The sequence below is a fragment of the Urocitellus parryii genome, chromosome 1 (genome assembly GCF_045843805.1).
Source record: "Urocitellus parryii isolate mUroPar1 chromosome 1, mUroPar1.hap1, whole genome shotgun sequence".
NCBI classification, from domain to species: Eukaryota; Metazoa; Chordata; class Mammalia; order Rodentia; family Sciuridae; genus Urocitellus; species Urocitellus parryii.
The window spans coordinates 148,889,269-148,906,069 of NC_135531.1; the positions used below are offsets into that span (position 1 = coordinate 148,889,269).

Consider the following 16,801-nt stretch of genomic DNA (forward strand, 5'->3'; position numbering starts at 1 on the left):
ATGAGCACCTGAATTGATTTCCTGCAGAGGTGTTGCATACAAGGACTGAGTCCACTCCTGGGACATTGAACCAGCTCTGTGTTCTCACTAGAGAGGCATCTGAGTAATTACTTTGGTGAAGATATGATTCATGAAGAAAAATAGCGGTAGTGTAGGAACCCAGCACACAAAGGGCCCCTCATGCTCCTAGTAACACTGGTCACAGAGGGACAATGTTCTCTAATTCTGAAGCTCCTTCTATAGAGAAAATTAAGGATAATCTACCTCAACAATTGTCAGCTAATCAGGCCATTGGTGATAAGTTCTTTCTTCCCACACTTTCCTCAATTTAACATAAATTTTACATCATGGACTAGTATGTGTTATCCTGAATACCAGTTCCATTTATACTAAATATATATTATGGGTTACCTGTATGCCAGGAAGCATATTAAATGTCTGTGCATCTATAAACTCACTAATCTACAACATATTATTATACTTAGGAAGATTACCGATGGTAGTTTTCCTGAGGCTGTACTGATATACCCCTAATATATCATAGATAATACTGATTTAGTAAAATTGCTAATTATGCCCCTATTTATCTTTAGAAGTGTCCTTACTGGGGCAATGAATTGCATATTTTTTTTTACATTAGTCAGGATTTTTTTCAGCAGTAAGGATAGGTGAAGAAAAGAAGCATTTTTGTATTTATATATGATTATGGAGGCAAATCATTATTGGTTGATTAGTGGTTATTTCAGCATGTTAACAAACCTGATGTGTCCCCAGATATTTGTCTAAAGATGGCTACTGAAACTCTGCTTTCAAAAATAAGGGAAAGCTAAAAAAGAACTCAGTTTTGCATGAAAAACATAAAAGCTTTTCCTGAAATCCTAACAGGCATCTACTTACATCTCAATAATCAAATGTGTGTCAGATTGACAGCGTAATTTGCAAAGGAGATTGGAAAGAAAATTTTTTTGTTTGGGCAAATAATTTTCCTGAAAAATATTGGAAGTATTTTAGGAAGAAGGAAATGGGTAATGAGTAGAAAATAGAAAAACTGATATTAAAGGAAAACATATTAGACTCCACCTCAGTGCCTTTGCACATACTCGTCTGTCTCCCTCGGTTACTCTTCCCTTGATGTTATCAAGGCTGGCTTCTTCTATCTTCCCACATCTCCATATAAATGTCATTTCCTCAAGCCTTCCCTGATGACTTTATAGGAGTTTACACACAACCCCATCAGTCTTCTTGATCCCAACACAAGTTTATTTATCACAGCATGAATTATTCATTTTATTTATTGGTTAATACTTTTTATTGGCTGAAGACTGGAAACTTCATGAGTTTATATATATTACTCAGCATTTCCTAGTGCAGAGGTTAATAAAATGAAGCTAGTATTAGTATTACGCTAACCAGACTTCAAATGCTCCTTCGATTTTTTAACTTCAGAAAAGAGGGTGTAAGATCTGTGGGGAACTAAACTAAAACAGAGATGGATGTTGAAAGAGGCTCAGACTGTCTTTCTCAGTGGGACAGCCCACCATGACTAGTTTTTATTGCCTGACCTTGGCATGATAGGCAGCAGGAGGTCTGTTCCTTGTCTGATCATTTCTTCCCTGGGCTCATTAGTACACTTCAAGGGTGAAGAAAAGGAGGAAAAAGTGAGTGAAAAAATTCTTTGACCCAATATTTGGAGTGAATGTCTCACTCAAATGTCCGAGAAGAGGATAAGCAAGACAAGTTTCCAGAAATTTAGTTGAGTTCTAGACAATGAATGTTTATGACACTTCTAGAGTAACTTTGTCCTTATGTTAATAAGCATTACACTTGGAAAACTAGATGTTTTCTTTCCTGCTGTCCATTAGATTCCAATTGTCAATTGCTGAACAATGTTTCTGGCTGGTTGGGGATGAAGACCTCTTCATAAGGCCAGTTAACCCAGAGGCAGTGCATGGGTTACAGCGTAATTGTCTTATGAGGAAGATACAAAATAATTCTTTGGTTCTAAAAGAAGACATTCAGGTTTTGAATTCTGACACTAAGACCCAAGCAGGTACTAGATCTAGTAAGAAGACCTTCATAAATGAATGTTTCTTAACTGACTGTCAATCTCAGGGCCTTACAAACAAGGAGAGGAGAATGCATAGAAATTTAAATGAATTCTCCAAAGTGCATAACCTTGGACATTATACAGCTCAACTGCTTCATGCTAATGGAAATACAGAGATCATCAACATGAAACAATAGTATCAATTATCAGTTGCTTTTCTGATACTAAGTCTATGTTCCTGGTGTTAAGCCCCACAAAGTTCTTTCATAATCCCAACCAAAATCTTCCTGCCTTTAAAAAAGAAAAACTTAAAAAAAAACTTTTAGGGGTTTGTATGATTTATTTGATATCATAGCCTAAAATTTTTGATCAAATAGTTGAAAATCCTTTTTAATCCTTTTTTTTTTAATGCTGAAGTTTCAAATCAAGTAAGCTTTCATCTTTTCAGATACTGGAATTTGAGGAAACAAATAGTACCTATCATCTGTTCTTAGGCCTTATGTATGTTTGTCTTCCCTATCTTAAATATTGTCTTTCATCATGTGAGTTTACACTTCTTTATTTTGGGAGATTTCTGGGGGGAGATGTGAATAATGAGTTATCTGCACCTTTAGATTGATGGCATGTTGGTACCAGATGCATATTTTTACCCCCAATGTGGTTTCTAATAAATGGCAGGAAAAGAGTTGTTAAAAATTATATGAAAGGAAAATCAGTCACAGTGGTGCACCCCTGTAATCCCAGCAACTTTGGAGGATGAAGCAGGAGGATTTCAATTTCCAGGACAGCCTCAGCAACTTAGCAAGACCCTAAGTAACAGTGAGACACTGTCTCAAACAAACAAACAAACAATAAATAAATAAATAAAGGAAAAGAATGTGGTGGAGGGCTGGGGAGGTGGCTCAGTCATAAAGCACCGTTGGGTTTAATCCCTAGTCACAATAATAATAAGAAGAAGAAGAAATGAAAAATCAATGGGTGACAGTTTTCTCTCCACAACTATATCAGCATCCAAGTGACAACACATGACAAACCACTATTGCTAATAGGAGCGTCATATAGTAGCAAGGGGTTTAATTTTTTGTGAAGTTACTTTAGATCCAGAACTGAATGATCATCAACTATCCTTTCTTGGCTTATGAAATATATATATATATATATATATATATATATATATATATATATATATATATATACAGCTTTTGCCTAAAAAAATTCTTTAAAACAGAAGTGGAGTAGAATGAATCACATCCTAAGTTGTTAGTTTAGTTTTCTCAATAAATATGATATATGCTTACAAAAGTCACTTAATGTTCTGTGCCTCAATTTACCATCTACATAGTGTGATGAAAATATACGGCCTTCAAGGTCTTTCTGAGTCGAGTATTCCATCACTCCCTGCCGCCATCATCTGAGAATGGCTTCTTAGGTAAGAGAACAAGATGCCAGAAAAATAGCTTACTAAATGTAGCTTCCTACGAATTGTGTGAAATATGTTCCATCTCAAACTAGTGTGCTCTGCCTTCTTCTAAGAGATTTAAAATATAAGAGACATGCATTCTTCCTACTGTCTACAACACCAATGTATATTAGTGAGGACAATCACAATTAAAAAGTAGAAAAGTAAATAAGGACAGATTCCAAAATATTCATCTGTCACTTTAATCTTTCTCATGAACAGCTAAATTAATTTCCCTTAAACTTCTAGAAAAAAAAAATTGTTTTAAGAGATACATGATTGCAAATTGATCCAGAAATGATGACAGGACACTCATGTGAAACCAGGGGACACTGACTTCATATTCTGAGTCAGTCAACTCAGAGGAACAAGGTCATTTTAAGAAGGTTTCTTTCAGACAGTAAGGCTCAAGGTGTGCATCCTCCTGAAGGCAACTTCATTTTCAAAAGTCATCCATAATGTTACATTGCATAATGTTTGAGGCTGGGAACACCCATGTTTGGGTGCACGTCACAGGCCTGATCACCCAGGGATGAGGGTTGGGGCAAGAAGGGCTGCATCATGAATTTTTTTTTTTTTTTTTTTTGGTGCCTGTGTGTGTGTGTGTGTGTGTGTGTGTGTGCGCATGTGTGTGTGCATGTGTGTATGTGTGTGTGCATGTGTGTATGTTTTGTTTGTGTGTGTATATGCCCTAAGCATCTTTGTCTTTGGGGACCATTCCTCCAAAACAAAATTAAAATTTTATTTTACGATTATATTAGTATACAGGTGAATATGAAATTATATTTTATGACTATGTTAGTTAAAGATGAATGTAAGCCAGGTGAGGTTATATTTATTTTATTATCTTTAATCTAAAAAATATTAAAACATTTTATGGCCTTTTGAAACTATTTCAGGGCCTGGGAACTGTGCCCATTGTGTTTAATGGAGAAGATGGCCCTTGGCCAATGAGTCCAGTTTATACATTAAGGCCAACTTTTGCTACCATGCTCTCCCAGCAAATTCCCCGGACACAGCCTACTGTCTCTAATGGGATTTTCCTTAAATGTTTAACATCACCCAGCATCTGAACAGCGGGGACTATATACTCTCATGTCAGCCTATAGGAAGTTGTGTTCTGCGGAAGTTGTGTTCATTTTTCCAGAAGAGCTGTGGAATTTCTTCTCCTCTTTTTCTCTTAACCTATGCACTCTCTTCCTCCAACCTGCAGTGGATTAAAGATTTATGACCAAACCACTTGCCTAGGAGATGGCTAGGTTAAAAGTGACATGGCATATGAAAGCGATTGGGAAGAAAAGCTCTATAATGTATGTAACTCATTATCATCATTTGCATCCTCTTCATAATGATGGTAAATATCCATAAGAAGCATAATTGATAAAAGGGAGTAATATCAAACTTCCTTTGCAGATAGCTGTGTAGCAAAATTTATAATCTTACTTTTCATATTTATCATAAACTTCCCGTAGCTTTACATAATATGAAACCAAGCTACTGACTCTGATCTTATTTTATCTCTCATGCCCTTCATTGTAGTCATATTATATTTGTCAAGATTTTACCTTCAATAGAAGAAAAATATCATTAGCCTTCATTGGGTGACCTCCTCCCCATGACCTCACTTGGGCCATTTTTCCATTTCTATCAGATACTAATATAAATGCCACCTCCTCAGAGACTCTCTGAATCCTTTACCTGCCTTAAAATAGTCCCCTCCCCCATATCACTCTCCATCCCTTTATCCAGTTGTGTATTTTTTTAATTTTTATTTTTGTACTTGTAGATGGACAGAATGCCTTTATTTAATTTATTATTATGTTGTGCTAAGGATCAAACCCAGTACCTCACACATGCTAGGCAAGTGCTCTCTCACTGAGCTGCAGCACTAGCCCTTGTGTATGGTTTTATTGCACTCAACATGGTTGGAATTTTATGTTTATTTGCTCATCTGCTTTTGTCCCCACCACTAAAGTGCACATCCCCTAAGATTGGCAACCTTGCTCATTACATTCATTACTGTCCCCAGCACAGTACTTTGCTCTTTGTAGATTCTTAACAAGAATTTGCTGGAAGAGTGACCAAATCACTGAAAGAATCAGTAAAATGTGTTTTGGTGTTCCCAAACTAAGAAATGTGGGGTTTTTTTCTGTGCTAGCCTTTCCTCTGAAGCTGTGAGAGGAGATATGAAGCTGGTGAAACATTAACTAACAAGAAAATCAAAGTGGCAAATGCATGGACAATTTTACATCCTTTCTTTCAGATGCTTATACCAGAGCAGAAGTTGTCTATGAGTGGACCAGAGAGCCAGCACGCTCCGTGGTTGTAGCAGAAGATGGTTCACGCTTAAACCAGTATGATCTTCTTGGACAAACAGTAGACTCTGGAATTGTCCAGTCCAGCACAGGTAAGCACCATTTGCTTACTCCAGGTATGAGGAAGGGGTAGAAAAATATACTGTGGGGATGTGAGAACTCAACGATTCCTCCAGAAGATCACACAAAACTCGGGCTGAGCTGAGCTGATATTAGATGTAAACTCTGTAGACCTGTGATGTAAGACCTGTAATTGGATGACAGTTGGCTTCTTGCTATGTTTGTAAAATAAGGAGATGGTTCTGGGTGATCAGTGTAGCATAGCAGGTAAATACATGAACTCTTAGGGATGAATGTCTGGGTTAATTCCTTATTTCTCCACTTTTGCAAGCTGGTTTCATTACCCTGCATGTTTTTGGAAGAAGAAATTAAACCCCTGAAGATTACTTGTCATAGGAAAAAACTTTCCATAAATATTGGCTATTAATATCATCCAGGCTCCATTTCTTACCATGAATAAATGATTCTCAGTGAAGTTTTGACAATAATGGTTACACATGGGACATCAAAAATCCAATTTGAGTGGGGTGTGGTGGCACATGCCTGTAATCCCAGCAGCTTGGGAGACTGAGGCAGGAGGGAGGGTAGCAAGTTCTAAGCCAGTCTCAGCAATAGCAAGGCGCTAAGCAACTCAGTAAGACCCTGTCTTTAAATGAAATACAAAATAAGGCTGGGCATGTGGCTCAGTGTTTGAGTGCCTTGGAGTTTAGTCCTCAGTACCAATAAATGAATAAATAAGTAAAACAATTCATTCTATAAATCTATTTGTGGATTTAGCCAAAGATCTTCCACAGCTAAAGTCAATGGAGCTGTAGTCATGGTACTGATCCTCCATGTTGGAACTGAAAGTAGGTAGGGTACCCTCCTTTGGAGTGTTGTGATTCACTAAATGATATTCTTGGAACTAGCTTAGATACTATTAGAAAGCCATATCTGAGTTCTTAAAGCGTTTCAAACACTAAGGGTTAATTATGTGAATAACTATCTTTTACTATCTGAGAATGTGATCTTCAAGCCAGAATAGCTATAACTAAAAGATGGAATTCAAAAATTAAGAAAACTTACACCCACCAAGCTCAATATTTTAAAATGTGTAATTACTGAAATATTTAATATGAACCAACAATTATTTTTATGAATGTCTTATATAATTTGCATTTGTCTATTCATTTTGATTTGGGATTAGTAAAGAAAGATTATTTTGTACAATTTTTAATACGATTTTCATCAGAAAAAACGTTTTTGTTAGATTTCAGACTTTATCTTGGGACTCTCATAATTCCAACACCTTCAAATAATAAGTTGATATCTCTTAACTGTGATTGTTGGTGAGTTCTGCTTAATTGGATCTGTCTTTCGTTTCTTTCAAAGCTTCCATAGCTACCTTAGAACCTTACATATTTATGCTGCTTGTTTAAAAATATATGGGCAACAATGTTCCTCAGCTTGGCTTTTATTAGAAATGGAGTGGTAGTAGGTCCTGAGTTGAGCTGTAAGATGGAGACTCAAGTCCTGGTCCTATTTTTTAGAAGTCTTGTTACTTTTGACAAGTCGTTTATCCAAACAGAAACTGTATTCTCATCTAAGGAATAGGAAAGTCATAGCTTTGCATTAAAGATGAGATAGTATGAAATACTGCAGAATATTACATGGTAGGTGATCAAAATGGCATGCAGTAGCTGTAGCTCTAATCCTGAACATATCCCAAACATTGAAAGGGCTGAAGATTTTTCTCTTTCAAAACATTCTGTATTGAAAACGATACTAAAAAAAAGTCGGTGTTTACTTCTTAAACATCTAACACTCTTATAACCTGGATGTTATGACAGGCGCTAGAGAGTCAATGACAGACAAGGCAGAGGTCTTGCTCTCATGGAATCCAAAGTCTAAGAGCACATGAACACGTACACCATAATTATCCAAATGGATGGTAAGCACTGTGATTAACATTTCTGTGAGAGCAGAGACAATGTCTGTCCTCTGTACCTCTATTATTTTCTGTAATAGCTGAGACATAGGAGGCACTGAATAAATATTTTGAATTAATAAAAAAATAGATAAATGAAGATAGACTAGAATATTTAAGGAAGGATTGCTTCAGAAGTTGGCTTTTCATTTTGCGAGTCTACATCTGGTGAGAGACAAATAATCACAGTTCTAAGCCAAGGGCATTTCAAATAATAGATGCAGACATTTTGTGGTACAAAAAGGCCACCTTTATTATTAAAATGGAAGTTGGAGTATGTCAGGAAAAGCATTCAAATTTAAAAGTATGTATGCAACAGTGTGCAAGCCTGGACGTTGGCTCAGAGGAGCAAGGCCTCCACTCTGCTTCTATCCCTAGCAACCTTCAGCGTGTCACTGCAACCAACTTTAGGCCCCAGTTACCAGGTATGCAAAATTAATTGGCTTTGTTAGACAGATACCAAAAGCTCCCTCACAATTATTTCTTTCTTTCTTCTTTTTTTTTAATTTTTATTTTTCAATGCTGGGGATTGAACCGAAGGCCTTGTGCATGCTAGGCAAGCTCTCTACCATTGAGCCACATCCTAATCCATCCCAAGTTCATTTCCTAAGGATCCAAACTAACTGCATTCCAGTTACTCAAAAAAAAAAAAAAAAAAAAAAAAAAAAAAGAAAGAAAGAAAGAAAAGAAAAAAAGAAAAAGAAAGAAAATTGGGTCTATCAGAAGTGGTCAGTCTGTGATGGGACAGCTAGTTTGCCTGTATGAAACAGGAACTTTCCCCTGTTATTCCCTTAGGAGTATTGGGGAAGAGGGAGAATAATATCTCAAGGATAGACGCTCAGTTTGATGCATGTGTTCAACTCCAAATAGGACATTGAATTCAGCTCATCAGTAATCCACCCAAGTAGATTTAAAGGGAAAGAAACAAAGAAGTGGTGTAAGGTCTTCAGTGCTCTGTGTCACATCTCTTCGTGTAGCCCTGAAAACACTAAGATAACTGGCATTGAGTGAAATACCCCTTCCCCTTTTTTACCAGAACACTAGAAAATGATGATAAGAGCTAGCCTCCCAATGAGAATGGGTAGATAAGGGACATCTTTGTCTTCCTTGGAGTTCTCCTTGGGGGATGATGAGTTCAGATCACCTCTGACAAGGTTAGAGGGTGTCCTGCTCGCCTGCCACCAGCACACATTTGAACACGTAAGCACACAATCCCAGGTCAGAATACCTCCAGTCATTTTCGTTGACACCAAAGGGGAAATGATGGGAATTCTAACACTATATATATATATATATATATTTATTTATTTCAGTGCAAACACATTAGAGATGCAATCCCTTCCTTGGAGTCTGCCATCAAATTTAGGGGAAGAAAATTCACTAGTGTCTCACTTTGAAGGATACTTAAATCACCTGGTGGAGCAAAATCATTATATGCACATAGAAAGGATAAATTATCATGGGCTTTCAAATCCAATATAGTTTTCTATTACTCATTCATTTATCCACTTATTCCTTCAATCAGGGTTGTGTGTGTGTGTGTGTGCGTGTTTGTGTGTTTGTGTGTGTGTATGTTTTATTGCTTCCAACTTGTGATTGAGCCTGGATAGGAGAGATGAAAGACACACAGCCCTTACCCTCAAGAAGCTCCTGGTTGAGTGATATAAGTAGCTAACATTATAGCCGGTATTCTCATCTTTGATCCTCATGAAATCCTAGGGGTTTTGCAGTATTGTTATCCTGGTTTTGTAGATGGGAATTTGAGGCACAGCAGGGTTTAATTAGTTTTCCAAGATCACACAGCTGGGAGGAGGAGGATCTGTGGTTTGGATCTGAGCTGTCTGCTACAGAGTGTGCTTTTCAATTACAAAGCACAAGAGTAAGAGGCAACACAGACATGTGATACAGGGAAGCACAGTTAGGGAGGTAAATTCCGGAATTATGTAACAAGGGCTATATTGTGGGCTTGAGCACTAATGAATTGTTCCTTTTGGCAAATATTCTCGTATCTTTATTCATCTTTACTCATAGTTGGTATATGCTTCATGAACTATTGTGAATTTGAAATGAGAAAATGCATGTCAATCACTAGGAACAGGGTCTGCTGTGTAAAAACCAGGCAGAAAATAGCAGATGTTACTATTTGTGGTCATGGCAGAGCTAATACAAAAGTTAAGTGGTGAAGAAATGGAGAAGGAGGTCTTTTCTGCTAGAAGTATTGGGGAAGAAAGTTTGGACCCAGATTCTAGGCAAGACCCCTTCTCCTAACATCTCATCACATGACATTTCCTAAGCAAAGTTTTAAGGGGAGTTCATTCAAAAATGACAACAGTGATTCAAGGGCATGAGATGTAACTTACACATAAAAAAAAAAATTGATTGGCCATTAGTCATAAGAAAGATACTGGTGTAAAGAAAACAATGAGAATGCAATGACATAAAAGGTTTTTAAAACATATAATGATGACTGGAAGCTCTCTGTATTCACCAAAGTAAATTTGTTTAAAGAAAATCATGATTTGTTTGGCAATAAGCTGTTTCTCCTGAATGACGATCATTTATTTATCTTCAGAATAAAATGGCTAAGAAGAATTGTGGGGCCCTTTTTTCTGAGCTAAAGAGACTCCTCTGAATGAGTTGATTTAAGGATGACCTTGCAATGTCAAAACAATGAGGACTGCAACTGTCTTTGATCATGAAGTGACAGTGGTGGTCAGCACTCACCACAGGCACCTCAAGGGCTACCATTTATAAAGCTTCATACATGATCTCCAGGGAAATAATTATAAACTTAGAGATCTAGAGGAAAAAAAGACTGTGGTTATCTGGTCAGTCACTTTAGAATTCAAGCGTGAAAAATGGCTCAGAAAGGTGAAGTAACCCAGCACTGTAGACTTATTTCCTTATTTCTCTTTCTCCTTATTTCTATTTCAGTACCATTTGAAGCAGTTATTAAAAGACCCCCAGCCACCCCACCCGTCTGTAATATTATGATACATCATTTCTTTTTAAAGAATCGTGTTTATAGAAAAGATTGAATTTTAAAAACTTAGAAGGCACATGATAGCTGTAGAAGGAATCAGTGCCCAATAAAATTTTATTCACTATCTGGACATTTGATTTCCCAAGCTGGAGAGAACATATATAGCTGCCTTTTCCATCTTCACATTGTTAATTTGTGTAGGACTTAGGATTTTTGTTTTTTTCTACATCTATTATTTGTTTTTAGCCTTAAAGCATGGCAGGATAGCTAACTACTATCTCATGAATTCGACATGTCAAGAAACTGAAGCCAAGTAAAGCTAAGCAAGGTAGTAATCTTTTAGTAACTAACATTGGAAGAAGCAAAGATTAGAAGTCAGCTCTACACAAGCCCTTAATAGCATTTTGCAAAATTATATCCCATTATTTTTCTTCCATTTTCCTTAATTTTATATTGTAATATATCAGAAACATTGTCACATCTGATTTACAAGATTCCCTCAGGGATAGATGTTGTGCAAAGATATTTGAATTGCCATTCTTCTAGACCGTTGAATTAGAGGAAAAGAAATTGACATGCTTAGCGCATAAGCCCTTATTGTCTAGACTCTTTCAATCTAATATAGGAGAGTGGGGCTTTCTGATGTTGTCTTTTTTTCCTTTCATATTTAAATGATTACAACTTGATTCTGATGTTGCTATCGTTTCCTTCCCTTATCTAAAAGTTTTGTGCCAATAAATAAACTTCTTAGTTTTAATTTAGTTTAGAAAGAAGGTTTCAAAATACTGAAAGCCCTTCTATTCTTTCTCCAATCTGTTAGGGAATGAAGGTTGTTTATAAAGTAAAATAAATATGATGTCAAATAATGGCTCTTTAGATATCAAGAAATCATATTCTTTTCACAATCTTCACAAAAATGCCAGATTCCAATAACAAAAGATAATGGAGTAGATGTAGACATTCTTCTTACTGACATTATAGGGAAGATGGAATTTTTTTTCTTTGAGCTGATGACATTTTACAGGCCACAAGTGAGTGAATGGTTAGGAATAATAATGTGTACCCTGAGATGGTGAATTATAACATGGATTTGTCCACCCAAGACTACATGTTAGATGAAAACTCTGGGGAAATTGGTTCTCTGCATTTTTTTCCCTCAAACTTGGATCACTTACTTGTCCTTCAAATGACCTTACAGACATCACCAGAAGTACATAAGAAAAAAATATAAAAGACAATTATTAGTTAATGCTTTGTTTTCCTTTCAAGACAGAGACGCTCATAGACTGTGTAGGGATAGAGAGCCCTTAAGCTACCTTTTCACCACTGATAGGAACCAGATACTGACAATCTGTGAGGTCATGGTGTATCCCAAGGAGGTGCCCTGTGCACAGTTAGCTTTCTGTTTGGTGGGAGGAATATACATATAAATAACTAAAATACAAAGTCTGAGATCTTATTATAAATATAAACAAGAGCTATAAATAAAGCACTTAAGAAGTGCTTGGTTAATAGCCAGTCTGACCATTAATAACAGTGATGAAATAAATAAGTAAATGCACTGGTTACTTGCATCTGTAAACAATGAATGCATCTCTTCTGCCAGTAGCTCCACTGATTCTGATTGATAGTTCCTTCAATTCTGTTTTGGAGGGGGGTGAAGAAAATGAAGAAAGGAACTGAAACTTATTTTATTGTAGTGTCATCCTAATTAGATCTCTTAGTTTTCATTCTGCTCTATCACAGTTTCCACTATTTTGTAGATCAGAAAATAGAGGCTTGCATGAGTTTCCCAAGGCTATATAGCAAGAAAATAGCAGATCTGGATTTTAAACTCAAGTCCATAGCCTTCCAAGCTAATATACTTTTCTGTTAGAACATGTCTTCCTATTTTCACTCACGACCTGGTGTTTGTGTTTGGCCCAAACCACAAATGAACAAATATTCCATCATAGAATATGTGAAGTAGAGTCTTGTAGACCAAGATACTGAAATGTGAAAATGTGTGTCGAGACAAATCCCTGTAATATGTGTTAGAGGTATGTGGTGGAGAGGTTTGAATTTGGGTTAGGGCATTTGTTCCTTAGTGTGAAAAGAACATAGATAGGGAAAGGGAAAATCATCCTTTGCTACTGGCAACCAGTGAGGAGAAGACAGATATGTGGCTAAACATTGTGCAATATATAAAACACAAGTCTCCTACAACAGTTATCTAGTACAAAATTCCAAGAGTGCAGAGGTCAGGAATCCTTGATGTGAATAGTGGGCATGTTAGTCAGTCTTCTATTACTCTGATAAAATATTTGAGATAAAGAATTTAAAAGTAAGAAAGATATTGGCCCATGGTTTCAGTCCATAGTCAGCTGGCTCCATTGCTTTTGGGCTTGTGGTGCCGTAGAACATCATGGCAGGGAGCCTGTGATGGAGCAAAGCTGCTCAGTCCAAAAACCTGGAAGTCTCAGTATAGGTCAGACCAATAATGCAGGTACTGGGGTAAGTCCATATCTGAAGTATGAAGAAGGTAGAGTCTGATGTTGGGGGAGTAATAGCAGCAGCAAAAGTGGACCCCTGCAGGAGAGTTACTATGCATACCTGCTGTTCCATCCAGGGCCCAGCCTATTGGATGGTGCCACCTACATTCAAGACAGGTTCTCTGCTCAGTTTGCTGACTCATATTCCAATGGTGTCTGGAAACATCCTCAATGACACATGCAGACGTGTACTTTGCCAACTTTCTAGGTGTCTCTCAGTCCACTAGAGATGACAACTAGGATCAACCATCACAATGAGAATACATTAAGATATTTTTGGTGGGAAAAATGAGATTACACGATCACATATAAACAATCACTTTACAGGAAAGTTTAGGGAAACTTATAGTAAATATGCAACTGGGGGCACATATGATAGTTAATAGATTATTATAATAAATTTACAAAGCTAATAAGGGCAGTGACAATGACATATTCAGGGTCAGATTACAAGATACCACACAGGTAACACTGAAATTGTTTGACCAACAGATTCCTTTCTTCCTGTCTTTCCAAAGCACATTCTGTTATTTAAGATTGACTCCTGGTTTTCAGCCTGAGGCAATAGACAGAGATGTGCTGTTCATTGTTTTTGGGAAAAGTTAGCTAATATGAATTCTAAACATAGTTGATGGTGCCAATGAGAAGTCGATATCTGTGAGACAGCTACTGTCTAGCCTTGACTTGGGAGTACAGAAAATTCGAGACTAGTCCTGTTTAGATTTGGGGATATACCTCTTTACTTTGAGAGCCTGTTCACAAGGATGTAGATTTGTCAGCCATCTGTACACCTACGTACAGGTAGCAGTAGGAGCAGGGGTGAGATGGAAAATACATTATCAGAGTCAAGGAAACCCAGGAACCCCCACATTTGCTTTTAAGAGATAAGAAAACCAACGTCTGATAAATATGAACAACTCAATAAGAAATTTCTGGTTGAAACTATCAATGAGTTAGCAAAAGAAATTGAGAATGAGAGATAAAAGGAAAGCAGGAATCGAGAGTGGACTATAGTGACAATAGGGACATCACTAATTTCAGCTGTGATGAAGGAAGTCAGCAGCTGGAAGATGAGGAAGAGGTTTTAGTCTTGTAGATTAAAGTTCCTGAGCAGCTGCCCTCCCATTATAGGGACTGAGATCAGATGCCCATGAACTGAGATGAAGATGCTAACTCAAGAAGGGAGAAGTTTGGAGGGGAAAGAAGGAGAAAGGTGGGGACGAGTTCTAAATAGAGTGATGCTTTCTTATCCAGAACACATCTATTTCTCTCCTGCCCACCCACAGAGAGCTAAGCATATCTTCTGGGTGAATCAGGCTAAAACACTTCCAAGATTTGTAATTGAAAATATTCCACATGAAGGAAAATAAAAGCCTCTTGCAATTTAGGTTGTGTCTACTGCTTAGATCCTATAAATGAAGCCAGGATTTGGAGGATAGAAAGACCATGGAATGTACCTACCCAGGTTACCATCTCCCAGTTCAGCTTAGGAAGCAGGCCAAGCTCAAAAGCTGGTATAGGGCTGGGGTGTAGCTCAGTGGTAGTGGGAGAGCACCTGCCCAGCAAGTGGATCCCCAGAAGTGGGGGGAAAAACAGATTATAAGTCCAGATTTCCCTGAGAATTCAAAGAGTGGTTTGTAAATGTAGTAGGACTGACTGGAACAACCGAATCTTTCTAAAGCTTCCCAGGTGATTCCAGGATATAGATTGTAAAAAACTATGAAATTCTACCCTGCTCCGCATTTTGCAGATCAGGCGGACTAAATTATTCACCTAAGATCCAAAGAAGTGTTGGAGGTAGAATTCAGCTGTACTGATCTGCCCACCAGAGCAGCTAAGGAGCAGCCTGAGTCTGTTTTGCAAAGGTCACCCTGGATATCTGTTCTGTTTAAAATACCCTAATGCAGGTCACAGAACCTAGCGCATTGCCTTTGTGATCAGGAAAACCAATGTGTGAATATATGCTCAGAGTTTGTCCCTTAAATATATGACACAGCAGTGTTAGTTGGTAAGGATACCCATGAGACCTCTGGAGCCTCCATCTCATCCACAGAGCCATTTTTGTGTGTGTTTAAAATGTCTCTTTTCTCTCTTGGAAGCTTTTCTCTCCAGGGACTGAATGTCACATGGAGAAAGGATGTGTCTGAGCTCCAGGTCTTTGCTGCTAATAGGAAACCTCAGAATAGGTTCTTTTCAAGGTCAAATTGCTCAACCTCACTGTCTGTTTTACCCTCCAGGAGAGTATGTTGTTATGACTACTCACTTCCACTTGAAGAGAAAGATTGGTTATTTTGTTATTCAAACATACCTGCCATGCATAATGACGGTCATTCTGTCACAAGTCTCCTTCTGGCTCAACCGAGAGTCTGTACCAGCAAGAACTGTCTTTGGTAAGTGTCAGTCAAGACATGCATGCCAAGGTTTGGAGGGAAAGTTATGCCATGTCTGTGACCTTTCAAGGAAAAAAACAAAAAAGATCGCTATGTGTTCAAATCTAAAGTTATACAATGGAAAGTTTCACGGAAATGCCATCCCTAAGGTAGTGTGGTTAAAAATAACATTGTTAAATAGCAAACTGTTTTACTGCTTGTGAATGGATGGGATTCATGAGCATTTGATTTGATAGTTTCACATAGCAGGCAGAAAAAACATCATACTCGATGAAACACATGTACAGAGAAAACAGTATTTAGAATTCATAACATGTATCTGTGCAGTTTTTGGGGAATCTTAGGAAACATCAACAGAATTTCTTCCTTATGTATATAAAAACAGGATTGCCTTAAGTCCAGAGACTCACTGGTGACCATGTTACTAATGACCTTCACCTGATGTGTGCATGCCTGAAGAGTTATAAATTTATTTTTTAAAATTTAAAACCTTTATTAGCTTCAATCTTCCCAGTTAAGGGTAATCTAGAGAAGAATTATTTAAATTATTTTCTTTTTTCTAAGGGAAAAGCTGATCTAATGTAGCATTTTAGAGCTTGCATTTCATAAAAGGGTAGTCCCTGACAATTAGCCTGTTATCTTATTGAACCCTAAAAGCATCCTGTATACCACCAAGATCACTATTATACCAACACGACAAACAAGAACACAAGATTAAGTGACCTATCCAAAGTCAGAAACTATTAGGTGAAGGAGTGAGAATTCAGGCCCGGGCCCTTGGCTCTGGGTCCTGGGCCCTTAATTATGATGCAATATTGTCACCTGTGCGATATCTTGCTGTAATGGCAAAGTTGTGTGGTCAGCATTGTTCATTTAGAAATGAACACTAGGGAATGATACAGATATCCAGGCTCACTCCACAAATGCCATCTAGGTACCTGCTGTGTTTAAAACCCAATGCTACAAAATAAATAGACTTCAGAAGTTTATGATCTAAAGAGAGGATTATCCATGTGCATAGATTCTTGTATCAACCTCCATATAAGGAGC

At 37.5% G+C, this 16,801-nt stretch overlaps 1 protein-coding gene across 1 annotated transcript in view; it reads left to right on the forward strand.

Moving 5' to 3' along the window:
* Gabra1 (gamma-aminobutyric acid type A receptor subunit alpha1) overlaps positions 1–16,801 on the forward strand; it is a 48,309-nt gene that overhangs the window by 25,491 nt on the left and 6,017 nt on the right. The window contains exons 6-7 of the mRNA XM_026395373.2: positions 5,770–5,913; positions 15,599–15,751. Coding sequence (XP_026251158.1) covers positions 5,770–5,913; positions 15,599–15,751 — 297 coding nt within the window. The remainder of the gene's footprint in view (positions 1–5,769; positions 5,914–15,598; positions 15,752–16,801) is intronic.